Source organism: Melospiza georgiana, chromosome 1 (genome assembly GCF_028018845.1).
Source record: "Melospiza georgiana isolate bMelGeo1 chromosome 1, bMelGeo1.pri, whole genome shotgun sequence".
In the NCBI taxonomy this organism is placed as follows: domain Eukaryota; kingdom Metazoa; phylum Chordata; class Aves; order Passeriformes; family Passerellidae; genus Melospiza; species Melospiza georgiana.
In genome coordinates this window covers 82,970,008-82,997,176 of record NC_080430.1, presented here as the reverse complement: position 1 = coordinate 82,997,176, position 27,169 = coordinate 82,970,008, and the positions used below count along the sequence as shown (strand labels likewise).

Sequence of the window (27,169 nt, the reverse complement as noted above, 5' to 3'; positions counted from 1 at the left end):
TCTCCAGGTAGGCTTAAGATACAAAACACATACAATTTAAACATATATAAAGAAACTACACTACTGCATTTATCTTGAGTAATTAAATCATGGTAATTACCCACTTTATTTCACAAATACAACAAAAGAGAAGGCAAGAGTCTTTAAGACATAAAAGCCTTTGCAGTTTACCCTGTTTGTTAAAAACAAGCCAGATACTTTAAATATTTTTTTAAATCCAGATCCTGATAGATAATTACAGTTTCTTTTTCTTGAGATCCCAGAGTGACAATTAAAGAATCTCTTGTGCAAAACTGAACATGCAGCTCTCAATTCAAATTATCTGTCTTTCAGGAGTATTTATTACGTCTAGAGTCAGCTGCTGGCACGGGAATGCACATGATACTGCAAATCTCAGTAAAACAGGCATTAACGGGATTTTAATAAAGACTAGGACTGTGAGTAGCCTATTTATTCCAAATAATTTCTATGATAACATACAGTCCTGAAAAATGATGGTTTTGATTCATATCCATACTTCTATTTATATGGTTCACCCTCCTCTAGCATCACAAAAAAAGCTTCCAGCAGCAATCAGTATGACTGTCAATCAATAAAAACTGCAACCATATCCAAAAAATCAAACCAACACAAATGTTAAGAAATTATACCCAGGGTTATATAACCCTGAGAAAAATCAGTAATTCATCAGTATAGAAGTTCAGCCAGACAGCATCCTAGGTCTAAACAAGTTGATCAAAATAATTCATCTTGAAAAGAATATGGGCCAAGGATCCTACCACACAGCACAGTTTGACATGGACACCCTAACCACGGGGGTGCCACTGGTTTTGATGCCACACATACCTTTAGTTCACCTAAATCAAACTGTGCAACTTTCTTCCATTGAGCCTTCTCCACCATATAATCATATCCAGACATTCCTTTTTTAAGTAAAACTGTATTTATACTAAAGACATGAAATTATTTCTGCTACAACTCAAGGCTGAGATTGGCCCTGCAGGAAAAGTTTAAATTTGTGCAAAACGGTCTTTATCACATATTGTTTTAAGGGATTGCAAATCACCACCCTGACAAGTCTCCCTACAATTTCATGAAATGGGAGGTTGCCATAACAATTTTATTTTATTTTGGGAAACAGAATTGAGTAAAATACTTTGCAGAGTAAATGACAGTAACTGACTTCAAGTAGCTAAACAACTGAGAAAAAGAAACATCAAAGACCTACCTGGTGAATGTTAAAGTCACCTTTATCACAGCACAGTTAGCTATGTCAGGGGTGTTTACCTATGTCAGCTTCGTTTACATTAAGACTAGAAACACTGATCCAATTCTTTTCCTGCAAACTGCAAAAACAATGCCAGCTGTCTCCAAAGCCACAAATAGTTCTATGAACTGAAGCCTTCTTGCTCAGCAACTGCTCAGATCTGTGCCATTATGGGGAGGTCATGTGCTCTCAGAGTTCCCAGAGAACTCTGAATTCTTCTGCTTCCATTTACTGCCAGTTCCACTAATCTGTCTTCAGATATGTTTATAATGGGATTGAAATAATGACTCATCCTAGCCTCCCTCTTCACACACAAATTACTCTTCTCTGTTTTCTTATTTTCTCACCCCATTGTCAGCTGCCCATATCAGCTGACAGAAATTTCCTGAAGGGCTGTTTGCTTCTTTTGACTTCAGATGCAATGGGAGTAGAGATTGCATCATATCAACAATACTGCCTTAAAATGGCAAAGACTAAAACCACGGCTAGTACAAAGTTAAAAACACAGATGTTTCCACACTTGCCTAACAAAGGGACATAAAATACCAGCTAACTAAGCCACAAAAGTACATATATATTGGTGCTGGAGAGCAATGCTCACTTCACCCCTCCTAACAAATCCATGTCCTGATAAACCACCCCTCATGCACAATCAGGAATCCAAGAGTTTTCAAACAGCACCATGAATCATTGGGAGCAGACACAAACTCTGGGGGACTGCACCTTCCAGCACAAAAGCAGCCGATGTACTGCAAACCTAATTTAATTTTGACTAGCTTATTCTGTCTACGGCTAAATACCTTCTTGCTCACATAGATTGTACTGCCACCAGAGCTGTGCAAGTATTCCCAAAGGAGCCTACAACAGACACATTAAATCCTTTCCCTTACATACACAAAAAGCCATCAGTTCTACCAGGAAAACAACTTCTCTTGACTTGTAAACAAACTTATAATTTACATTAATTCCCACCTAATTATGCTTACGTCCTCCTGCTGCTTTCTTTCTCAAGAGGATCAGATCAAAGAAATAAAATAGTTCAACTCAATGCTTTCAGTCTGATACACAGACTCAGAATAACTATATGTACAAGTCCCTAATACGAACCAATAATGTATCCTCCAAATGAAAACCAAAGCAAAGGGCACACTCAAAGTGCATGTTTTGACAATCAGGTCATGATTGTCAAAACATGACGAAGGAATGGATTTTGATGTACCACAGTTAGTTAATAGGATAGCTCTAGAAGTCTTTAAACTTTCTCCTCTGTCTTAAAAGCATTACCTTTGCTCACAGTATTAAAATACAGTTTATTTTTGTTAGCATCTACAGATCAAGAGTTCACCTCTCGCCCAATCATTCCAACCTAGCTGTCTAGGCTTTGTTTCTGGGGGACTGGTCTCAGGTCACCTCACCTAGACTCCCTGAGGTGATGCTAAACTGACACACACATTTCAAGGAGACACCTAACACATGCCAGCTAGGATTGGTCCTTCAGTCCAGATGACCAAACTAATTTATCTCTAAAACAAACACAGTGTGAACATGAAGTCCTCAGCACCCACTGCTTACCTCTATCGATGTGCTTCTACTGTGTCACAGCACCTGCTACAGCAGACACAACCACAAAAATCAAGGTTAAATTTTAACTTTTCCCTGCACCATTTGAGTGAAACAGGGAAAACATAATCTTGTTTGAAGAAGGGAATAAAGCAGGTGCTGTGTTGTAAGAGAGGCTTAGATCTGTGAACAGGCACAAGTAGTCTGGTCATTTGGATCCTAATGAGGCTCCTTGCCACGAGGCTGGCGTGCCAGTGAAAGATAAGCAGATGTACAACACTGTGCAGGGTCTGGCTGAGGTGGTAGATTCTTGCCACAGCAGCCCTCCCAGTGCCCTGCTTGGCACTGGTAGCTAGGAACACCACATGACATAAAACACACCAGCTTTCCCTACTGCCGAGCAGCACTTCCACAGAACCTAAGCTGCTTCTCCAACGTTATCCTCTCACCCTCAGGCAGTGGGTACACAAGATCTTGGGGGGGACACAGCCAGGACAGCTGACCCCAACTGACCAAGGGAATATTCCAGACCACCCACTCAGCAATACAAACTAGGAGAAAGGAGGAGGAGGAGGAGGAGGAGGCAGGGAGAATTCATTACTATGACATTTGTCTTCCAGAGCAATCCCCAACACATACTGAAGCCCTACTTCCCAGGAAGTGATGGACATCATCTGTGGATGGGACATAGTGGATACATATTTTATTTTCCTTTGCTCCCATGCATGGCCTTTGCTTTTCCTTTATTAAACTGCTCTTATCTTGACAGATGTGTTTTTTCATCTTACTTTCTCCCTCCTTGTCCTGCCGAGCAGGGGAATAATAGGGCAGCTTGGTGGACACTGGCTGCCCAGTCAAGGTCAACACACCTCAAATAAAATGAAGTATTCCCCACACAAAGTTTAAATTGACCCCAAGATAAAATTTCTTACTTTAGACAAAACTTGACTGCAATACAGACACTTTCAACTGATGTGTCATAGTGCAGAATTACAAGATGACCAACTTGGCTGATGAAGAAAGGACACAAATTTTAATTCTCCTGACTGGTACTTGAATTTATTAATTAAAATTACTTTTCCCTTCTCAAAAAGGTGTTTCCTATTCAAGTAAATGAACACATTTGGGTTTATTTCTAGACATTTTCACAATGCTTATTTATTACCACTATTTTACGTGTAAAATAAATATCATCTAAGTCAGTCTACTTACCAAAACACAGGAATGGTTCTCTAGTTTGTTTTTTTAACTTAAGCAAATAGCAAGGACAAACCCATGCCCTAAGTTAGTAGATAAACATTTCAGGTAAATATAGTCTTGGCTGGAAAGAAAAACAGCTAGCTGAGGAAAGCAGCACAAAACCAGGTGGCTTTTGTAAGAACAGAAAAACAGCGATAGTCCATCGAACCTCCCTGCTTTCATTTCTAAACAGCAGTAATCCCACAAATCTAGTTAAAACTGCTAAGCAACTGCAGTCTTAGTATCCTCCACCACTAAAACTGATAGATTCCCATCTAAAAATAAAAGCAGATAATATTAGTACCACATATTTTTACTTGTCTATTCAAAAGCACCATACCATCAAAGACCTCACAGACAGAATTAGGGGCCAAGGGGTAAAAGGAAACACCCAGCACACCAAAAGATCACCTCATATACGGACTGCCAGCCTGATACCTGTGTCCAAGTATGCCCAGCCTCTATGCTTCTGCACAGTCTGAACTGAAACATCTTAGGAAAGCTGAGGTTTTACTTCTATTGTACTTTTTTTCTCCAGCCTTGTCTCACATGACAGGATCATTTAAAGAAGGCTCAGCAATATGAAAATTCCCAAATTCCCCAATTGCCTTGAAGGAGTGTCCAACTTGCTACTGCTTTATGATACAAAAACAACTGCATCTTTGGTCTGCTAGTCACAAGGAAAACAAACTGGTGATAAGGTTCAAGGTCATGGAAATTCACTGTACCACATGCACCAAATCAAAGTGCTCACCTGCTAGTTTCCCAGTCTTGGTCATCCTTATCTTTTTCTTCTTTGGCATCTGAATTGTGTGGGTGTTTCTGCACAATCCGCATCCCACCAGCTTTCACTGGAATGAAAATTAAATAGATAACAACAAACCTCAGTCAAATCAATGCTAAGTGAAGAATGTAAGGAATTCCTTACACTCTGCTTCCCTCCTGATACTTTTCATAGCAATTTAACAGTAACCACAGTTTGAAAAAGAGGCACAAAGGGTTAAAAAGTGGCAGGCCTAAAGAACAGCTCCTTCAGGACCACATCTGCCATTCTCCTTCACATGACGCCATCTTTGCTTATCCTGAGAACCTGTAGCTCATTTTACCGCCTGCTTCCAATGACATTTTAGAAAACTCAGTTCTGTTTTAATTCCTCCTTCACCCCACACCAACTTGCAGCAGTCAGAAGAAACTGAGGCAATGACTTGCATAATACTACACAAAAGACCACAAACCAAAGAAACTGACTTGCCATTTCATGTTAAAAGCTACATCTATAATAATGGTATTTATACAAAGAAGTACTTCACAAATGGTGTAATAAAAAGCAAAATTTAGGAGAACCGTTAACTTGGATTTAGAAGAGAGTTTTTTGGTTTGTAAAACATATGAGCATTTACAACATTTCAAATCCTTGCATCATTTAAGTTTTAGAAGTGATGCAAACATGAAAGCAGCCCTCTGAAACACAAAACAAGAAGTGAAAGCAGATCCACTTATGCGCATCACTTATCCACTCCAAAGTGCAATCTAAAACAGGAAGCAAGCCAGGCGTACGTAGCACTGCAGCTACTAAGCAGAGCAACAGACAGGCTGCTCTCGATCTGCTTTCTGGTTCAATAGTGTACTTTTCTTTTTCTTCAACAATTGCTACACATGCTTACAGGACAGCACAGGATAAGATGATGCATCTCATTAGCTAATTGGATAGGTTACACTACCATCAGCAACCACATCAGGAAACCACTGTAGTGGTCAGAAGTCAATAAAACCACTCAGAGACGCGCTGGTGTGTGTCTCACAGTGCCTGACACAGCGTCTGTGGTGAGCCTCGGCAGAGGTGCCACAGCTGGAGCGAGCAGGACGCCAGAGCAGCACTCGGAGAAGCTGAAGCTGGCAGGGACAGGGCGGCTGTGCTTCTGACAGCCCTCCTGTGTCCTGCCACAGAGGGAGCAGGGCACTCACAGCTGCTCCGTGCTACCCCAGAAACCTAGACACAGGTCTAATTCCCAATTCTTAACCAGGACAGCAACGGAAAGGCCACTGCTGTGCATAAATTTTACAGCCTGGGTGAAGGAAAGCAGGAAAGAGAAAGTGACCTGCACCAGGAGAAAGCAAAAGCTTTGGCCCTGTCTTTTAAAAACAATTTTACGTTCTGAGTGATATTTGATTGATAAACTTCTAATTCAATAAAGGTCATTAACTAAAGACAGGCAATCAACAGACAAACTCAAAGAAATATCTTTTAAAACCTGTCAAAACTGTGGCCATGCACTAAAAAAACCCCAACCCCCCCCGAACAAATAATTTGTGTTCCCTCTTCAGTGTAAAACTTAAATCGGTAAGAAATGCTTCACATGGGACAAAGAAAGAAAGACTACATTTCTTTGCAGAAAACTACATTTCTTTGTTGCCTGAAGTGAAGCAAAAATTAAAATTCCAATTAATTTGTCTTGATTCAAGCTCCTTAGAAATTTAAATTTGTTTGCAAAAGCAAACACCGAGTTTTGTCAAGTGCAGACTTCTTTTAACATCTCAGTTAATCACAGTATTGCCATGCTTTATTTACATTTATTTATAAATTATTGATTTATTTTAATTAATTTCTAAATTTAACATCATTGGACAGTCAGGACCTTTTACTTATTTGTTTCAAATGACTCTTCATGGAAGACACTGTCTCCACAGCAACATCTGCCAGGGTTACAAACAACAGTTCTGAGCAATACACACACTTCCATGTCCTTCAACATCTAACAGAAAACTAGAGAAAATGATACCTGAAGATTTGGTGCTAATTTAGATCTAAAATGTCTCTCCTCTCACATTGTATATCATCAGGCCACCAGCCACTCCTTTTCTCTTTATCTGTCACTGGAAAAAATACACAGCTAACACATTCAGATTTGCCTGTATTAAAAAGCAGGGATTAAAAAGCAAATAACCAGACAACTAAAAAGGGTAAGAGTGACTAATGCAGTAACTTAGAATTTTAAATGTGATTTTTTTGAACTAATATCGTCAGGCGTAGTACATACAGCTTAGAGTACTTTGGTGCATAATCAAATTATATTTAGCAATCCAAGGTTACTGTGCAGACACAACCAGCAAACAGCTGCAATAATCCTGTGTATTTGTGAGACCAGAAGTGAAATAAATAGACAGCATTCTGTACATATCTGCCACCCATGACACAGCATGCTCATACCCAACCCAGTTTTAGGAGATTTAGCTTAAGATGATAAATACTCTTGCAGCATAACTCACCTTCCTTTTCAAAAGGTATCAGCTAAGCTACATTACCTCAGGGTGTGACAAGAGAAGAACTGATTACATCCACAAAGCTAATGAAAAACCCACTCAACACTTGGAGATTTTTTTTCTCAGGAATTATGAGGAATCAGCTACTTCCTACTTGCCTAGCATTTACTACATAATTCGACAGATGCTTACCATGGTGATTTTGTCACTTAAAAATTATCCTTAAAAGAGCTCAGATTTCCTTATCCTGCAAACAAAGGATTTAAATAACTGATAAACCACCTTCCAGAACACTGTCAGACAGCCGTGTCCAGAAGTGGATGGTGTCAACGACCCTGTGCTGGGATTAGGAAGAAAACAGCTCCTGAGCTGAAGAGCAAGTGCAGAGCTCAGGTGCTAAGGCAGGAGAGGACAGGAAATGGCTCCCTGGAGAGGTGACAGCCAAGTGGCCCTAAGCCTTTACTAAAGTGTGAAATAAAGAAGGGATCATTTGCCAGCACACTCAGAAGAGCAACAAGTCTATCTGCTTCACTACTGAATACAAGTTTTGGATTTTAATTATCACACATCATGTTTCCCCCCCTTGAGAGGTAGACAGGACTACCTTGTCAGTCCTGTGAATGCCAGCCTGTGTTCCTCATAAGGGAATGGCTACTCCTTCTGGAAATGTATTAAATAACTGTGTTAATCAATTACCACTCAAGCTGATCTGCAGTCAGGAAGCATGCTACTTTTTCCTCCCTGCCCCCACTGCTGGACTGCTCTCTGTTTCTGAGACTGAATTCTGAAATAAACCCCAGTGAGTTGGAGCAAGTACCGAGAGCCTAGAGAAGCACCACAGGTCAGGGACAGGGCTGGCCCCATCTGGCTCAGGGTGCAGACCATAGCAGCTTTCCTATTCCTTGAGGTTGTATTCCATATGAACATAAAACTTTATTTCTTATGTAGTGTGTAGTAACAGATTCCATTACAATGATAAGATGTATGAAAAGGGAAACACAAAATATGCCGTTGTACATTATATTAAGGGAGCATACATTAGTGTTCAGCAAAGTAAGGAGTTATTATGGCTTCATTTCACAGAAATCTCAGCTCAGAGCTGTTTGTTTCAATGTACAAAAAAAGCATATAACTATTTTCGCAAATCTATCATAAAACTTCATAAATACACTATTAACACAATCACCTTCCTTTATCCCTCCATAGCATGTACCAGATGAACAGCTAAAGCATAATTACACAGATCTCTTCAGAGGAACTGTACAAACCTACTCAGCAATGTATTATGGGCACACTTGAGCTCAATGACAGGTGGATATTTAATAAAGATTAAGTTAGGGCCCTCTTAAATTTCAGAGGGGAGGTCAAAGTCACTTCCTGCACTGAGGTCTTGAGGTTTCTTTCCATTTCATTATCCTTTGTCTTTTCAAGAGCCTTTTCTTTTCCCCCTATGTGAAAGATCAGTGCAGAGGAATGCAATGCAGTCAGTAAGCAAGGGCAAACGGAGCACTTGAAACACAACAGATTTGTCAATTTTGCTTTTAATTTGATGACCCAAATCCTTCTAAACTTACATGTCCAACATACTCAGTAGGGTAAGACACATCTGTAATTACAGGTAGAGCTCTTTATAGAACTGTATGCAGCAAAACCTGGGCTTTTAAGCCATTTATCAAAAAAGATCACACCTTTTCTTTGAAAGAAATTTGCCTTGTTATTTATGAGTAAAATTCCACCTGTATTAACTTTTTAAAAGAATTTCTTACTTTCATTTTATTAAAACTTGTTTGCAGACTGATCTATTGCGCTATTCTAATATTCAGGGATCTAAACAAGCTTGAGATAGAGGATTAAAACCTATCTTCAACTACTAGAGTAAATATATACTCTTGCTAGTCATAACACTTCTTGTGGGTTTTCCAAGTCGTAAATGACCAAAGGGCCAAACAGTTTAGAAAAATCTTCTTAACAAAGTGACCTGGAGATATGGTAAAGCATTAGGGTTTTTTTTGCCTCAAAGACAGGCTGAGTGATTACCTTTCTTCCAAAGATAAATTTTGTGCGCATGTTCACAAAGATAGAAAAAAAACCAAAACAGGTATGCCTTAGATGGCACATAGGTGAAGGTGCTCTTCAATTCATGTGTGGGCCCATGTTTTAAAAAGTCAAAAGCTCAAACTGAAACATTCTGACGGCAAAGGAAACCTGTACTGTACTCCAGCTGAGCTTTTACATTGTGCATTGCTAGTTTCTCATGTGGCCTAGAGAGGCTCACTTCAGGTCTTTAAAATTTTTTCGCCAGTTTCAAAAGACAGGTTTTGAAGCAAAACCTTCAAACAAGGAACAACACCAGAAAATACAGCTGCAAAGCATATTTGTTTCCTCAATGTTGTAGCTGGAAGACAGAGCTAAACCAATGTAAGATCTTAATGATCCCTGCACTCTGAAGCTGACATATACCTCAAGACAAGCCAGCTCCAGGAGCTAGGGCAACAAAAGCTGTCAGCACTGGAAGATGATGCTTTGGTTTGCTCCCTGAAGCAGCTCAGCAAGAAGCCAGGTAAGAGCTAATGCCATGACAAGGGAGGCTGCAGGACTGGAATGACTGCTCAGCCAAGAGACTGACTTACCTGCACTGCTGAACTGTACCTGCCATGCAAAAAGCAAAGCCATTATTTCTCACTTCTATTTCGAGGAATTTCAGGTCCTCATTATAAAGAGCACAGAATTCAATTACGGTTCAACAGCTGTTTACAAATTTAGCTTTAAATCTCACTAACTGATTTGAATGTAAAACCAGCGACCTTGGGATTTTTTACTGAAATACTTAAAATAAAAAGCTCACCAACTACTCCACAGGGAAACATTAGATGACATATGTAAAGCTGCTGATGCAGGGACCAAAGTTCCCCTTTCTAAGAAAACTGTAAGAAGCAAAACTAACAGTACTTGACACAACACAACTTCGATATTGTAAGGAATTGAACCCCACTTGCGCATAGAGAGGCGCTACCGTCTATGGACACTGGCAGGTGAGTTTCCCATTGGAGGTGACACACAGCTCCTGCCATGACTGTCCACTGGCATACAGCAGCAGGACGGAAGGCGATGGAGCTCCTTTGCTGGGCACTTTTCAAGCAGCTTTACCTGTTTCCTATCCTGCCAGGCTCCAGAATCGCAGCCAGGAGCGCGCAGGATGCTCTGGCACTCACTCCTTGATGCCCACAGGCAAAATGGATGCACAGAGCACTCCTGGTCTGCAGTGTCTGTTCACACTCAGCGTACACTCTGCTGGAACAGCCCCGCAAGCTGCGTGGGGCCGAGACCGCTCCGCTCCCCTCCCCACCCCACCACCAGCCCCAGGCGGGGTTCCGGAGGCCTCCGCCGCCTTTCGAGGGCGGGATGCCGGAGCAGACAACGCAGCTCGGCTGCCGGGTGGGAGCCTGGAGATGCCAAGCTGCGCACACCCGAGGAGGGTTTGGCCATAAGCGGAGCTCTCCTCGGGGCGAGGCAGGGTACGGAGCGTGGCCCGTCACCGGGAGAGGCTGCCGGAGGGCAGAGAGCGCCGCGGGCGCCCAGGGCTCAGGCGGGGATCCCAGCGCACCTCCCGCGCCCGGAGCGCAGTGGAGAGCGAGGAAACCCACCGGGGCTCGCACCCTCGGGGTCTCGGACCTACCGGGGCTCACACCCCCGGGCTCGCATCCCCGGCAGTGGCGGGAACCGCCCGAGGCCGCCCTGGCCCTCCTCAGCCCCGGCGCGCACAGGAGGGGACCTGGCGGGGAACCGGCGCCCGGCCCCGCCGGCCCGAGGCCGCCCCGGCCCCCCCGCCCCGTCCCCCGGCGTGGCAAGAGAAAGAGCGGAGAGACGGGAACCGGCGGCCGTACCAGCAGGAGGGTGTCCGGCCCGCGTCTCTGCTTTCTCTTTGGGAGGCGAAGACATTTTTACTGTGGCAGCTGCCCCGCTCCCGCACCGGCTACCCCGACACGGCCCGGCGAACACGGCCCACGCCCGCCCTGTCAACGTGGCCGCCGGGGGGGCGGCGCCGCGCCGGGCGCCGGGCCCTGCCCCGGCCGGGCGGGCGGGGACGTGGCGCCTGCAACAGGCGGCGTCTGCCGTGCCGTGCCGTGCCGGGCTGTGCCGTGAGGGCAGCGCACGCAGCTCCTACGGCCTGATCCGCCCTGCTGGTTTTATGTGCTGAGGGGAAACGGCGCGGGCAGTTAACGGCGTGGTTTTGAATCGTCTGCCCTTCTAATAGTACTTGTAATTAGTGACTAATTGGCAGTGCGCGCCTTGCGCTTGGTTGTGTTCTGCCAAACCGCGTTGTGCGAAGCGGCATAAAGAGCTGTGCAGTTTTTGGCTGAGGTGGAGTTAATTTTCTTCGAGATTGCCGGTATGGACCATATTTTGGAATCGTGCTGGAGACCCTGTTAATAACTCGGAGCAATAAGTGCCCACCTTGCCTTTGCTTCAGACCTTACTGCCTTGCTGTTTCAAATTACAGACCTGATTCACATAGTTTTAAACATTTTTTAAACACTTGAGTTAGCTTTTCCAAGTCATGTGGAAAGGCACAGAGCATAGTATCTGAATGAATTATATTTGCAGCAAGGTGTAAACCATGCAGGCCATTCTTATTTTCTTTTACAGTTTGAAATAAGAAAGACAGTGCCCCAAAAGATGAGTGTATGATGTTTGAAAGTTGACCCTCCCTGCCTCCAAAGTGGTATAGAAATATTTCATCACACATTTGTTATAGAGAAATTAGTGTAATAATATTTTATTTATTTGCTATAATTTTATGTAACAATCATATTATCATTGCAAAAATACATGTGATGTGTAAATCAAAATACATTTTGGGGTTTTATTTTGCAACAGTCCAAAATATATTCACGTCATGGCATCCTTAACAGCTTGAATGAACACATGTAAAAATACTGTAACTAAGTTCTTACATTTTGCTGCTGGGTTATTTCAATTTCTTACACATGCAGCGTGTTAGAGTCTGAGATTAAATTTTCAGCTCTGTCACCTTCCGTGTAGCCTAACACAAATTACTCCAATTTCCTTTCTAGTCTCTGTCAAAGTCTATCCAGATTATAATTTTTTTCTGGAGTAGTATTATGAGATTTTAATGCTTTTTTGTCTACTGTCCTCTGAATTTGAATTCATTTTCACTTTTTCTTGGTTTTCCCAGGTTTATTTGCCTTGGATTTCCCTATGCTGATTACCAAAGTTGATAGAAATTTTTGCCATCACAGATTTAATCTAAGCCAGCTGTTATAGAAATGAGATTAAAGAAAAATGTGCTATATTAAATTGAAACATCTGCAAGTTAATGATTTTTCTCTAAGAAAAAATTTAATAATTTCCTATTTAAGCACAAAGTTTTAGTACATGAAGGTGCACTGGGTGGAATTATTACATCAAAGATGTGCTTTGGCTGTTCTTGCTACAGCCAGCAACATTTCTTTATGTTATGAGAATTCATGTTGCCATTAACACAAGTATTTGTGTGAAGGCTTGCTGTGGCTTTGCAGCTAAACTACAACGTCCACCCTGAATATTTCTCAGAGACACAGGGCTGAAATTTCCTGAAAGCGCAGCTGTGGGTGAGGTTTGGAAGCTGGGATCTCAAGGCAAACCATAATAGTGCAGAAGGAGCAAGAACTGCAAGAGGGGAAGACAGATTGAAACAGAATGAAATGAGGGACAGGAGGACTTAGCCTTAGTGGACCAGGAGACAAGGTCAAAAAGTTGAGTAGGGGGTGCTGGAGGGGTAACATGAGAATTGTGAAGCAGGGTAAACACCATGGCAGAAGGAAAGACGTTTTCCTCAAACAATGAAGTAGGAGCTAGAGCTGGTTGAGTGAGATGAGGATGAGGACCCCAGGGAGGAGGGAAAGAGGACTGAAGGTAGGTCAGGCAGGAGCAAGCACGCAGAGCATCAGGCTTGTGGGAGGCAGAGGGGAGGATCTCTGCTGCTTTCCATGGTCTGGGGCTTCTCAGACCGACCTCTCTGTAGCTGTCAGTGCACATAATTACTGCTTTGCTCAAGAGACGGGACTGTGCCAATGCTAAGTTTCTATGCTTGCAGAAGAGTTATAGAGGTGTCAGTATGATACCATAGGATAGAATTTAATTTTCAGATATTGTTCTTAAATTGTTGCAAGAAAAGCAACAAGAAGACAAAAATCCAAAATTAAAACAAATGCATAAGTAAATAAATTGAGACTTGTAGAATCAAGCACCTAAATGAGGAGATGCCATAAAGTTTTTAAGTGGTACTTCTGTTTTGTGAAACACTGTGATGGTTTCTTTGGCAAATGTAAGGCAACATGCATTTTTCCAGCTATGGTAGTGCCATAATATTAGTAACAATCACAGTATCAGAGAGTCATTAGGGATGGAAAAGACCCTGAAGATCATCAAGTCCGACCATCAACTTGGAAGTGTTCAAACGTGTGGATATGGCAATTGAGGACACGGTTTAATAGTTTGCCCTGAGCAGTCTGTTCCAGTCCTTTACAACCCCTTCCATGAAGACACTTTTCCTAATATCCAATGTAAACCCCCACCCTGGCAGAACTTGAGGCCATTTCCTCTCATCCTGTTAGTTGTTACCTGGGAGAAGAGACTGGCACACACCTGGCTACAGCCTCCCTTCACAGGTACCTGTAGAGAGCAGTAAGGTCTGCCTCCTTTTCCCGAGGCTAAACAATGTCCTGCTCAATTATGCCGACCTACAAGAAACAGAGAGGCATTCTTAGTGACTGGCAGTGAAATGCCAGGATTTTTCACTCACTTAGTCATTTCCAGCAGGCCGGTTGTTTGTACCAGCACGCACAAATGGCAGCAACAGTGGGAAACTTTGTCGGAAAACAGGCAGAGTTTTTACAAAAAGCTGGCTGTGGAGTCGCTTCCTTTGCCAATTCAGCCACGCCTGGTGCTGACACACTTTCCCCAGAGACTGTAGCAAAGTCAAGTCTCTACTGGAAAATGAGTGAATGACAGCATTACAGGGCACTGAAATGTAGCAGCACACTGAGGGAAGAGTAAATAAAACATGTTGTTTAGGATATTTCATGTTTTGACGTGTTTTGAAGACTGCTGGATGTTTTAGAGTATAAGTGTTTTTGTACAGGAATCCACCACTTACCTCTTCAGTTCATGGGTAAGAGCTGCTAATAGACATCTTAAATCCCTGTGACATTATCCAGCACAATCAAGAAAGAGAACCCTCCAGTTGCTACAAATTTTAACTAAAATAGAGAGCAGAAAGAAGCTATGTCTCTATGTCTTTTGTGGTGATGGTGCAGGCAAAAAAAAAAAAAAAAAAAAAGCCAGCCAAAAATAGGAAAAAGTCCTTTACAAATTCCAAAGGCTAAGTTAAAAAAACAACCTGAAGAGAATAGTTAGGGAAGTTTGCAAAAGCATGTATGTAGCAGCTATTTGTAGTGGCAGTTGGGCATTCACAGCACTTTTGACAGTAATACCAGGTTCTTATTTTTGGTCCTATATAGCCTAAAGTATGTTCAGTAAGCAGTCTTTTTTAAACATAAACAGTCTGTTGAACTATGATTAGGACACCATTTTTTGTCAGTTTTGAAAATGCTCACCAGTACTAAACAGATGGCTGTAGTTTTGGTGCTTTTGCTTGGGCCCTGCAGCAGAATTTTGTGTTCTTTCTGAAAATACTGCCACGCATAGAAAAGCAATTTTTGGGTTCAAGTCAATGGGAAATTATAATAGTGCAACCTAGGGTCACTCAGCATTTAAAAGGCAGCTAACTGCTTTGCCACACGACTTCTGCTGTCATTTCCAGCACACATATGCACATACATGCTGTAAATCTGGGAAGTACAATAATCTGCTCTGTTTGGCTACAGGGTATGCAAAAATCTCTCAGTGAACAGGGTTTTGCCCAAGCTATAGACAGACATCAAGTCAATGAAAACTATCAGCTGATTTTGATAATCCACCCAAGATAGTTTTGCCTCAAAGCAGTTAGTTGTTTTGAAATTTTGTTTTATTTCAACAATATGTTTTAAAATTTTGCTATTTTTAAACCTGAAAAACCATGGGGAAATAAAATAATTTTCTCTTTTATCTTCTTATTTTTCTTTTTTCTCCCCTGCTAGTTCATAAAAATATCAGTTATCCATAGAGTTCCAATCCTTTGTGACATTTTTAGGGTGCCTTAATTTCTGAGAAATTATAAAACAAACTTAAAGGTTTACTTAGAAATTTGATCCTTCACTTAGACTTTCTGAGTTTGCAGATCTTTATTTGTATATGTTGCCGCCCACTACTTAAGAGAATGGGCTTAGTTTGATGCAGCCGGTTGGGAAAATTCCTTCTTTTTTTACCTATGTGGAAAAATGTAAAGCCTTTAGCAAAAGCCAAATAATGCCATTTCAGTTCTGTCTCACTTTTATGCCAGCCTGAGAAAAGGGTGCTGGGTTTAGGATTGTGCTTTGTTAGGAAATTTTCAGAGTTGTGTGGGATGCACCCAAAAAGGTGATTTTATTTTAATGTGCAGACTTGGGAAAATCATTTGTGTAAGTGAATAAGCAAATAAATTTGGAGCAAGGAGTAATTTGCTTTAGAAATTATTTTCTACCCTTCCCTTACCAATTGTCATTGCATTGACTCATTAAAGTCACTTGGGTTGCAGTGTTTGCTGGTTTCTCTGTATCTGGATGATCTGATTAATTCCATTTTGTTACTCTAACTGTACTCTTATTCTGACAAGGAACTCAAATTTATTTGCTTTTTTTAATTACTAATTCAATTTTCCAGGAAAACCTATATAATTAATTTTTTTTCTTTAGGGTTTGAATAAGTTTCCATTGGGTCAAACATAAATTTGTTGAGTGTTAAAAGTTTCTGAATTGAATCACAATGTAATTGTAAGACTCAAATACTCTTTTTTCTTAGTGTTTTACTAGATTTCCTTGGACATATTTCTGATAAAAAGTATGCTATGGGTCTTTCTCATGAGAAAGGTAGAATGATGATGTTTTCAGAAAGAAATGTTGCAATCTTACATTGCCACTCTTATATTATATTGCCATGAAGTTCAGACTTCTAAGCTGTTATCAAATATTAAATCAGCATGAAAAGCAATTTCTCAATATGATGGATTACTACTGAGATATGAATCAAATTCAGGAGACTTGTAGCAAATTAAGAAATTGTTCTGTATGCCTTTTTCAGAAAAACAGTCTGTTACTCTGCTAATATCGATCTTAGCTATGACTGGTTTTTACATTTGCTTCTCCCCACTCTACAATATTATTTTAACCATTAAGTTTTAGACATGGTGCATGCTAGAGTGACACAATTTGTTGTAGGTTTCTTTTCTTTCAAGAACAGGTTGCTGGTTGCCATACAGCTGAAGTAAAAATTTATATTGAGTTCACATGAGAATCCTGCCTTTAAGGAATACCCAAATGGAAACTGCTATCACCATACATCCTCACATTAAGCTAAAATTTATTGCTTTTCATTAAATGAAAATAAAATTATATAAAAATGGCTTTACCGCTATATACTGAAAGGAAAATAAAGAGAATAAATGTGTGTGAGTTTCCAGAGTCTTTGCCTTGCAAAATATTAATTCTTCCTCCAATGCAGTGCACTGCAGTTCTGCTTTAAAATGCTACTCATTGTGATGCTGCCATAGAAGTATTCTGATATGGAAGATTACCAAAGCAATTTATAGATTCAATGGAAGAAAGGTAGAAAGGGGGAAGGAGGAAGAAGGAAGAAGAAAGAGAGCGGGGAAGAGAAAAAAAGAAGGAAAGTAGGGAGGAATATGTCTCTTCAACAGAGAAAGTAAATTTCATCTTTTGGAGGTTTTTTATCCAAAAAGACCAATGTTCTGTGTAAAGGCCATAATTTCCTTTGTCCACTGCCTTAGAATGGATAAGCAGAAATACAGAAAATTAAGTTGCCAAGACTGAACTAGTGGTGGAGATGAAAACAGAAGGCTCTGCTAGTGCCCCTTGGGGCACGGTTCTCTCTCGATTGTCTCATTAATCTGGGACTTACTGAAGAAACAGTGTATTTTATCATGATAGAAAATGGGCTCATCAGTGCTGCCCACTTAGAGAGGTCTTGTTGTTCTAGCTCTGTAGAAGACAAGGCCTCCCTCCGCTTGAGATAAATGTGCAAAACCTCTTGCAATTATGGACTTCCATCACAGCCTCAGGATCAGTGTGAGTGGGGGCTGTGATTGCTCCTGGGAGTTAGTGGTGTTCATACCAAATGAGACTCAAGAGAATTAGATTTTGCGCTCAGCAAGTGAGTCTTACCCACTCCTTTCTTCCTTTCTTTGCCATCCCATTCTCTCTTACTGATTTGTACCTGTGCAAGCTGTGCTTTTTCATAAAAAGGAAGGAATTAATGTTGGCTCAAAAGTGAAAATGAAAAAAGTCAAGCTGATTTAACTTCTTAGTGTTTACAAACACGTTGGATTTGGTGGGGGTTTTTTCTACATTTTTTTTCTGAAAACAGTTATCATCTATGTGGGGGTTTTGTGGTTGTGATGGAAACTAAGAACCTGACTAACAACAAGCCTTGCAGTAAGCACTTAGTACAGAACTGATGGTTGCTTACTGTCCATATTTCATATTTAAAGTCAGATAACATGGTAAATAACATCAAATGTAATTGATTTCAGTATCTTCAGGTTCTTTCTAATTTTTCACAAAAGCTTTGTTGGCTTGAGGGGGAGTTTTTTATGTACACAAGTAAGTTGCCTTTAGCTTCTAGGAAATAACTTCTTAAGTTGTAGTGTGACTGCTGCAGGTGCTAAAGAGCACAACCTCATCATAGGTCAGCACCTTTCAGTACCTGACAGTGTGGTGTCTTTTAGCTTAGATACAACCACTCCTAAGGCAGGAGTGAAGTTGGTACTCAGCTTCCCCCAGCACCAGTACCTGACACAGGCTTTTCCTGGCTCTGCATTACCCTTCTCATGCATCCAGACCTATTCCAAAAGACACTTTTTCTTCTGGAAGAGCCTTAGTGCCTTGGTTTCAGACCTAAGATTTCTGTTAACTTTGCAGCAAACATATCAATTGCAAAGTTCTGGTCTTTACACTCTGCATTATTTATTTATGTTTCTTCCAGAGAATGTTAAGTAATATGCAACAAGAAATTATATATTGTGGTGTATATTTAGTCCAAATGTGTCTTTGTCTAGAGTAATGTAGTCATTTTTTAATCTTTGAACTGATCTGAACACATACCTCAATTGTAAATGTACCCAATAATTTTCCTTTAGAAACACTACTTTATGTTTCAGAGAGAACTAATTGCTAAACAGCAAAATCCCTTTTCAGTTGAATTCTAGATGCCAGATTTCCAACCATAATTCTTCACTCTTATTAGAAGGAGTCTCGGTGTGTCAACATTCTTATTGATGTTTTCTGCTGAATGCTTTGTTATAAACTGAACATAATTAAATGTAAGTAGACTGGTATTTCATCACAGCTCAAGGGTATAAGGCTAACACATTTTTTCTCCTGTTATCTCTCCAGTCCTCTTTCTTCTTACATGAAAAGAATGCAAAGTATCAGCATTCTTTAAGTTTGGGAAGTTTTATGACCTCTCCTTAGGAAGCTGCAGCATTTGAACAGTGGTGGAAGGGCTGTTTTGCTTTTCAGTTGTGTCTCGGAATTATGTCAGTTTTAATGAGTATATTTTCAAAGTACTTGCTGGCTGACAGATAAAGGTTATAAGATGTTTTTAGAGTATGTATCTATATTTTATTTTTTCTTTGCACAAATATTCAGCTTGTTTAGCAGTTTTCATTTTTTCCTGCTGTCCAGATTACATAATTTAAATTCTTCTTTATTTTTCTTTATTTTTTGTTGTTGCTAATATTACAATTTTTTATACTTTCCACAGAAATCTAGTTTTATGTTCACCAATTAACCTGTGTTAAGAATTTATCAAAATATCATTGGAATGTTTTTCATACTTGTGCTGTGTCAGTCGGGGATGGTGGTGATTCTCATCATAACTGCCCTTATGGTCCTGTGTTTTGGATTTGTGAGCAAAGCAGTGTTAACAGTGTTTGGGCTGTGCTGAGCAGTGCTTGCACAGCATCGAGGCTTTCTCTATTTCCCACTCTGTGCCCCTCAGTAAGAGGGAGAAAGTGGGTGTCTGCCCTTTACCATGAGTATAATTGCATGGACTATTATTAAGTTCCTGGCATACCTGAGAGAAGAACATGTCAGTAAAAACTGAAGCAAAAAGGACATAAAGTACCTCACCTTCTCTATATTCTTTGTTAGTGCCTGCCACCACATTTTTGCGTAGTACTGTTCTTTCTTCCCTCCCTTTCCAGCTAAAACCTGAGGACAATTAGATGCCAGAAGCTTTCCACTTCCCATTTCATTGCCTGTAGTGCACTGAGATGAATTACCAGAGGCAGTACCAGCCACCAGGCAACACACTGACATTGCTTTCTTGAAGAAATACTGTCCCTGGATCTTGAATCCCAGCAAATTTGGAATAATAGTGTTGGTCTGGTATTAGCTGAACTACCAATTTGGTGTTGCAATTTGCAAGCCATGTTACAAGGCCATGGGGAAAAATGTCAGATACTGGCGGGTCAAGGAAAATGTGTATCAACAAGCACATTGAGGGTCACCACCATCATTTATGGACACTGTGCAAGGGTAAGATGTGGGCTGAATGGATCATTCTGAATTCATCACATTCTACTGTCAATATCTGTGCTAGAGGACTAAAGGGTCCTATAGTCCTCTTTTCAGAGACCTCATTTATTATTTTTATAGGCCATTTCTTTCCAATTCTACTGATTTTAAATTCTTGGCTGTTACAGTATTCCAGGTTCCCCCTGAAGGACAAGTCTGCCTGAAACAGCCTTAAGTTTATACAGGTTACCTGGGGAAGTTCTGCCTCTGCAAACTACCTCATCCTTCTGTACAAAGGTTAGTGCTTCTTCCTTGCCCTTATCATCTACTCCTTATCATCCTGCTTCCCCTCTTCCATGGCACAAACTTATCTTGGTTTCCAAAGCTGTGTCTAACACAGGTTTGAGAGTTTATAACCCTAAAAGACAGTGCTCTGCACTGAAACTGAGCTGCACTTCTTCTGTCATTAGCAGCAGCCCTAAGTCATGTTCATGCTACCATCCCCTGTACATCAGTTAATTCCTGTTTAAAGTCAATTGCAGGTTCAAAATGCAGTCTTCAAAACAGTCTAATAGGCATGCCTCTCCTTCTGTAATACTTGTTGTTGCCTCTAGCCTCTCCTTTCTCCTCTGTTGCTATGTTTCCAGTGCAACAATGAAAATAGCTCCATGTGGTCCTCTTTCAAATGCCTTTACAGAAGATTAGCCAGTCTCCCATGTTGCTACTAGTTCCAAACACCTGATGAAAATCCCTTCACTAACAGGTTGTTCAGGAAGAAATGCCCTGTTTCTTTGCCCTTCTCAGCCCCATATGTCAGTTAAATGCATGCTGTTTTGCATGCTTCTGCTCTTGGATTTTGGAGACAATCCTGGAACAAGGCCCTGCTGCATCAAACTCACCTTCAGCAAATGAAATATATATGATAATATAGATACTTTTTAGTCTCATGGGAATTTGTCATATCTCATGACTCCCAAGTCTAAGGAAAATTAAAAACCCAATATTAGAAATACCAAACAAAAAATCTCACACAATCCCCAAATGCTTGCACTCTGTCTCTTGGAAGTGGTTTTTATGGCCTGTTGCTCATACTCCTTGTCCCACATGGATATTTCTGCTGTCTCTTCAGCTCTGCAAATGCTGAGAATCCAGCAAAGGTAACCTATGCCTGGGGAGGCTTCATCTGTTCCTGTAGTGGCTTTGGAGTGCTGTGGCAATGTCTCAGAAGTGCTGTGTGAGAGCCTGCATGCTGCACTGACCACAGTTAGCCACAGCATGGACCTGAAATGAATCAAACCCTGTGCTACAAATATGTGTCAGCTGGGGAAACTCTTCACACATCCCATGCCTGACTTATTCTGTGACTTGCCTGAGCTCAGTTGCGTCAGGGATAATATCTGACAGACAGATGTGGCATAGTCCATTGTTATGTTTGTATAAAACATGGACAAAGCCTTAGGTGAAATGAAACTTTCTTATTAAAATGATAATATACACTGACTTCCAGAAGTTTTTTCAGTTTTGGTCAGGTAGGAAGAGATGTGCATCATCTGGTTATAAACTTATTAACAGTTTGCTAATACTCAAGCCAATGAGACAACTATGTCTGGTTTGCCAGAAAGACAGCAGCATTATCACAGGGGCATGGGAAATTAATACTCAAGAAAAAGGTCCAAAGTGAAGGAGCACTTTTCATTTAGGAAGTTAAAGTTAAAAATGTTGTGGGAAGATGTGAGGAAATCACTGAGGTTAAAAAGATAATGGCATGGAAGTTCTAGGGAAATATGCAGTTGCTACTCCCTGTATGGAATACAGTCAGTGTGTCCAGCTTCCCCCACACAATGCAGTCCAAGGGGGACTAAACAGATGATGGAGCAGAGTGAAGCCACCGTGACCAGGCTCTGCCAAAACCCTTGCAGAGGAGAGAACTCAGTGGTACTTTCCAGCTGATAAACCACACAGCAGCTGAAAACCAAGGGAGCTAAAGGAAGATGTCCTGCTGTTGCATCAGCAACAGCGCCAAAACTTTGGACTGACCCATGTCCCCTTCCCAAGGTTATCCTGAGATACCCAGCCCCAAATATGACGTGGTCATACTTACTTACTAGTCATACTAGGAAGATGTATGACTAAAGTCACCCAAATTCCACCTAAATGTAAAGATATAGTGTAAAATATAAGATAGGGAAGTGGGGAAGACTCCAGCTGGAATCAGTTGAAGGGATGAACCTGTCTTCTCCCCCACAGAGATGCCTTTCTGGTAAAGAACTGTGTTCTCTGCATGCTGAATGATCATCTTCAGCCAGCTTTTACTGGGGATTAGAGTGTCTTGGTATATTGGTTTGAATTACTATATAGCATTGAGTATATATTTGCAGTCAGGTACTATCACCAGCAATTTTAGAACCTTAAACTCTCACAATTTCATTTATGAAGAGTTTTATTCTGTAAACTGTTAATGTGAGTATTTCAAGGGTTCTGGCAGTCACTGGGAGTGGGTAAAGGTGTGGAGACCCAAGAGGGGTTTCTCTGCTTGGTGTGTGACCCTGAACAAGTCAGTCTCTGATCTAGTGAACTGCTCACTGAAGGGAACCCCTAAAGGGATGCTAGCAGGCTGGTTGGGCACAAGAGTCTCAGCATTCCTGGGTCTTGGCTTTCCTTGACTAATCAAACACAAAGGGTTTGGGTAAATCTCTCTTTTTCATCTGGTAGAAAAGAAATTTCATCCTTAAAATGTGTTTAAGTCAACATGTTATGAAAGGTAACATTCTTTCCTGAGCCAAGATCCCCTTGCATGACCTCAGCCTGAGGATGTTTTCAGATTTTTCAAGACTGAATCCTCTCTCAAGAAGATGTGAATTTCTAGTCTCAGCTGCCTCATAATGGGCGAGAAGAAACTTTAGAGCCAACATAAATAATGACTAAAGATCTGCATGCATTTTCTGTTTCCTTTTAGCACTTAGACATCAGAAAATTCTGCAAGCACCTATTTTAAATTCTGTAAGCAAACATTTTTTTGTCTTTAGTTTAGGCTTCAGTTAAGGGTGATTTCAAGGTAAATAGCTAATGACTTGATCCCATAGGTGCAGCTAACCTTAGAACCAGTTTAGTGTAATATCCTTGCAATACCCAGCAGCCTGTACTTTTTTTTTGCCATTTTAGAGCTTGTCAGATGGGGATTTAAGTGGAAGAAACATTGCCTGGCTACTTCAGCTAGTCAGAAAAGCACCAGAATAATGGAGGAGAATGTTTAACCTACGAATTCTGCCAGTTTTGGTGTCAAAGCATTTCCTAATACTGAATGAAAAGATTTTTTAAAATGTCGAGTTTCATAAAGTGAAAGGCATGCAGCCCTGGGAGAAGCAGTAGGAAAATGGTCTGTTATAAATATTTGAACTCTTGCTGAGTTATCTTTTCTCCTTTGTCCTCCCTGGTATAGCTAAAACTAACATCTCTATTCAACTTAAAGAACCAGGTCAATCAACTATTGAACACAGAGTGTTTGTCACCTAGGGAAATGAATAATTAATGCAACCTCACTAATCTGATATCAAAGGGAAGGAAATGTAATAGCAAATAGGCCTATGTGTAAGGGGGGGAAAAAGGAAAAAGCAACATTCTATCAGCTCTGCTCAAGTGATTCGCACACATGAACCTGAGCTGAGGATGCAAACTGAAATGCTGAGTGAAAAGAGGCTGACTGAAAAACCAGAATAATTTCTTTTGCTGGGAAGAAAAGTGAGATGAAGGAAGAAAAGGTTTCTCAGCCTGTTCAAAAGAAAGCAAGGAAAGTATTTTCAGCTGGAGATTTTGGACTTAAAGATGAAATCACTGCTGCTAAGCTTGGCTATTCTCTAAGGTAATGAAAGATTCAGCCTGCTTGTATTTCTGTAACTTCTTCAGTATATCCTGCCTCTGAATGTAACTTAACCAAATTGAGAGGTATAAATCCATTTCATTTTCTATTCAGTGTCAGAATATTTCTTTTTAATGGTTCTTTTTCTATTAAAAGGTAAGAATGTGTTGGGGGGATGGGGGGAGAATATTCTGAAGATATTCCTAGAAGCTTGGTTAAATTTTTGAAAGGCGATGCTGTAGTCCAAATGTTCAAAATTGTTTTAGAGCCTGTACAATTCACAGAGAAAGTGTGGAAAAAGAAGGGTAAAAAAGGAAACAGGAGCTGGTGAACAGGAAGTGTCACCACAAGAACATTTCTTGAGATTGTTGAGGTCCCCAGAAGCTGCAGTGAAATTTATGCAAGTTTCTGTTTTCTGAAACAGCTGAAAAGCTGAGCTTCCAATCAGAAGTGTGGAAAGGATGGGGAACTCAGAGTACAGTGGGAAGAATACTCTAGGGGACTGAATATATTTTTTTCTCATCTTGCTGTGTATATTTTAAAGCCTTTTCTGCATGAGAAAGTTGCACCAGTCTGTTTAGGTGTGCAGTTTTAAATAAATATGATAGACATTCCTAATTAAGCTGAAACCATTTTCTCTCTTTAATTCAGGACAATGAAAAACTTGCATAAGCTGTATAGAGTAAGAAGGTCTACACAAGAACCTACATTTATTAAACAAGGTTGGTTTAAAACCTAGTTTAAATTGAATTAATGTATTTTTCTGTTGTGAGGAAGGCTTCCTGCATGTGTATTGTCCCCATCAGAGGCCAACCTGCTACAAGTATTTCACAGCTGTTGAGAGACAACTGAAGATTCACCATTATTCAGAGAAGTACTTTGAAAAAGAAGCTGGAAATAATAAAATTTGTCTGTCTCATAAAACAATGACAACAAAAAGAAGTCAAATACCAGCACCTCAAACAAACAGGAAATTCCAAATACAGCACAAAATTGGATGACAAAGTCAGAAACAAAATATATTGAAAGACAAAAGGGCCTGTTCACCAAACAGCTTTAAGGAAAGCAGGATCATTCATAGAGTGAGAGGAGCATCACATTTAGCTTGGTGAAGGAACCAGCTGACAAATTCAGAGAATCCAAATCATGTCATATTTAACTCCCAGAAAGGTGACAGAAGAGTTGGTGACACATATTTGTTTTTAACAGGCTGAAGCTAAGTCAGAAAGGCTGCTGTGTTTGCACGTCGTAGGCAAAGGGCACACGCAAAGTCACGTTCGTCCCTGCCCTGTTCAGCACAGAAGAGAACTGCAATCTGGACTTAAAAAAGATCACTGTTGCATTCTGCTGCAAGGTGGGTGGACCATAGGAAATCTGTTATGAGGGAAGGAAACTGAACTCCTTTCTCAAAAGGTTGATATGGAGATTTTCTCTTCTCCAGTGGTTCGTATATCTTTGTGAAAGCATAGTAAGCAGTAAAAGGGAGTCTGGGTAGTAGACAGACTGCTCAGATCTAGGAAATAAAGCAAAATACAGAATTTGAGGAGAAGTAAATTACAATTTTTGCAGTATTTTTAATGAAAAATTTCCTCCTTTTACAACCATCTGTATGTTGCAATGAGGTGACCATGAGAGAATTATGAAAAGATAAAGTATATGAGATTCTTTCAATAACACAGAGTGGCAGTGAAGGGAGAAAAGCAATTCTGGTAATAAATGTAAGCTAGGGAAAGAAAGAAGGCATAGCTGAGAAATAAGAGAATCCATGGACTAAAAATACCTAGTGGTAGTAGTAGGAGACCATTACATGGCTGACTGCAGACTAATTGCATTTGTTCAGTCATTGTGAAAATGGATACAGATGGGATGCACAAGTTTGGAAATATCTTACTGCTAAAGAGAAAATAAAGCACATGTTACGTGATAAGCCATTACCTAAGATGATGTTGGAGAGAACTCAGAAGATCATATGACTAAAGTATTCTTTTCTGCTTTAGCAGCTCTTTTAATTAAATTTGCTAGTTCTTTTTTCCCAACAAAAAGAAATGGAGGATGGTGATTGGGTGAGAAAAAGGAGGCCAATCTTAACTAGTGAAATAGGATTTTTTAGTCTGCCACTAAGTAAAGCTTCCTTGCTTGAAACTGAACTTAGTTTTGTTGAAGTGCTAGAATTGGTTGTAGTTATTCAGTGTCTCAATGAGTGTTTTGCATTTTCTTCACTGCTGTGGTAATGCAAGTTCTTAGTGGGATGCCATTGGAGGCACAGTCCAGATTTTATGAGCTTTTTCTAAGTAGAAACAGCTGGGGATGCAGCTGATATCAAACTTAACAATTCCTCAGAGTTCTGAATACATTCCAGATTAAAAAGGAGAAAAAGAAAAGCCCTATCTATCTTTTGTATCTGATTTTCGTATACTGATAATACAGCTAGTGGCAACTGAAACTCACAGCTGTTACTCCTGACTGCTCTGATTTTATTAAATGGTTCCTGGAAAGTTATTTTGAGTCCCAGCAAATTTTGTATTGGTCAGAGGGAAAGCATAAAGTATAAAAACTCTGTCTCCAGCTGCATAAACAATACAGTGGAGTCTTAGTTGTCAAATTAATAGAGATGGCTGATGTAAGCCAGGGAGGAAATCTGCCTTGCCAGTTAGTGTCCATCATGTCCCGCAGTTGAGACAGATTTGCCACTCAGAGCCACCAGGCAGCCTTTGGGCCAGCTGGCTGGCGCATCCTGCTCTGCAGCTGGGGAGGGACACGTGGCACCCTTCTCTGGAGCAATCCTGAGCGGTACAGGGCGCTGTGCTCCTCTGAGCAGGGTGACTGAGACATTTAGCGAGAGCCTCTCAGAGAGCTACTTCACTCTGCATCACTGCACCGCAGGTAGGTCAGCTTTACTGCAAGCACTTTTCACTTTATTTGTCTCTTAAAACGCTCTTAAAAAACTGGTATATGGTTTTGTGTTTTCTTTTTTTTTTTTTTTTTTTTTTTTCAAAATTCTTAATTCTTTGAGGCTGTTGGATAAAAGCAGAAAGAAAATGCAAAAGATATTTTGTGAATAGATTTAAGTCGGAAGATTAAAATACTCTGCGTGATGAGCAACTCTGGGGTATTTATGGTACTTCTTTAGGCTCTCTCAATTACCCAAATAAAGAGGAAGTGTAAGCCCTTGATCTCTGGTAATTTAGCACAAATTTTCGTTAATTTTGACTAAATTGCTACAAACTTACACAAGCCACATTAAGCCTGAAGAGCAGGAAACAGCAGCAGGAAGGACCTGTCAGAGAAGACCTTATGGCCTTTGAAAAAAAT

At 40.6% G+C, this 27,169-nt stretch overlaps 1 protein-coding gene across 1 annotated transcript in view; it reads right to left on the bottom strand.

The window, feature by feature from the left end:
* Positions 1-11,340, bottom strand: part of DAP (death associated protein) — a 52,723-nt gene extending 41,383 nt beyond the window's left edge. The window contains exons 1-2 of the mRNA XM_058024620.1: positions 11,212-11,340; positions 4,821-4,917 (exon numbers count right to left, since the gene is read on the bottom strand). Coding sequence (XP_057880603.1) covers positions 4,821-4,917; positions 11,212-11,266 — 152 coding nt within the window. The 5' untranslated portion in view covers positions 11,267-11,340. The remainder of the gene's footprint in view (positions 1-4,820; positions 4,918-11,211) is intronic.
* Between the last annotated feature and the right edge of the window lie 15,829 nt (positions 11,341-27,169).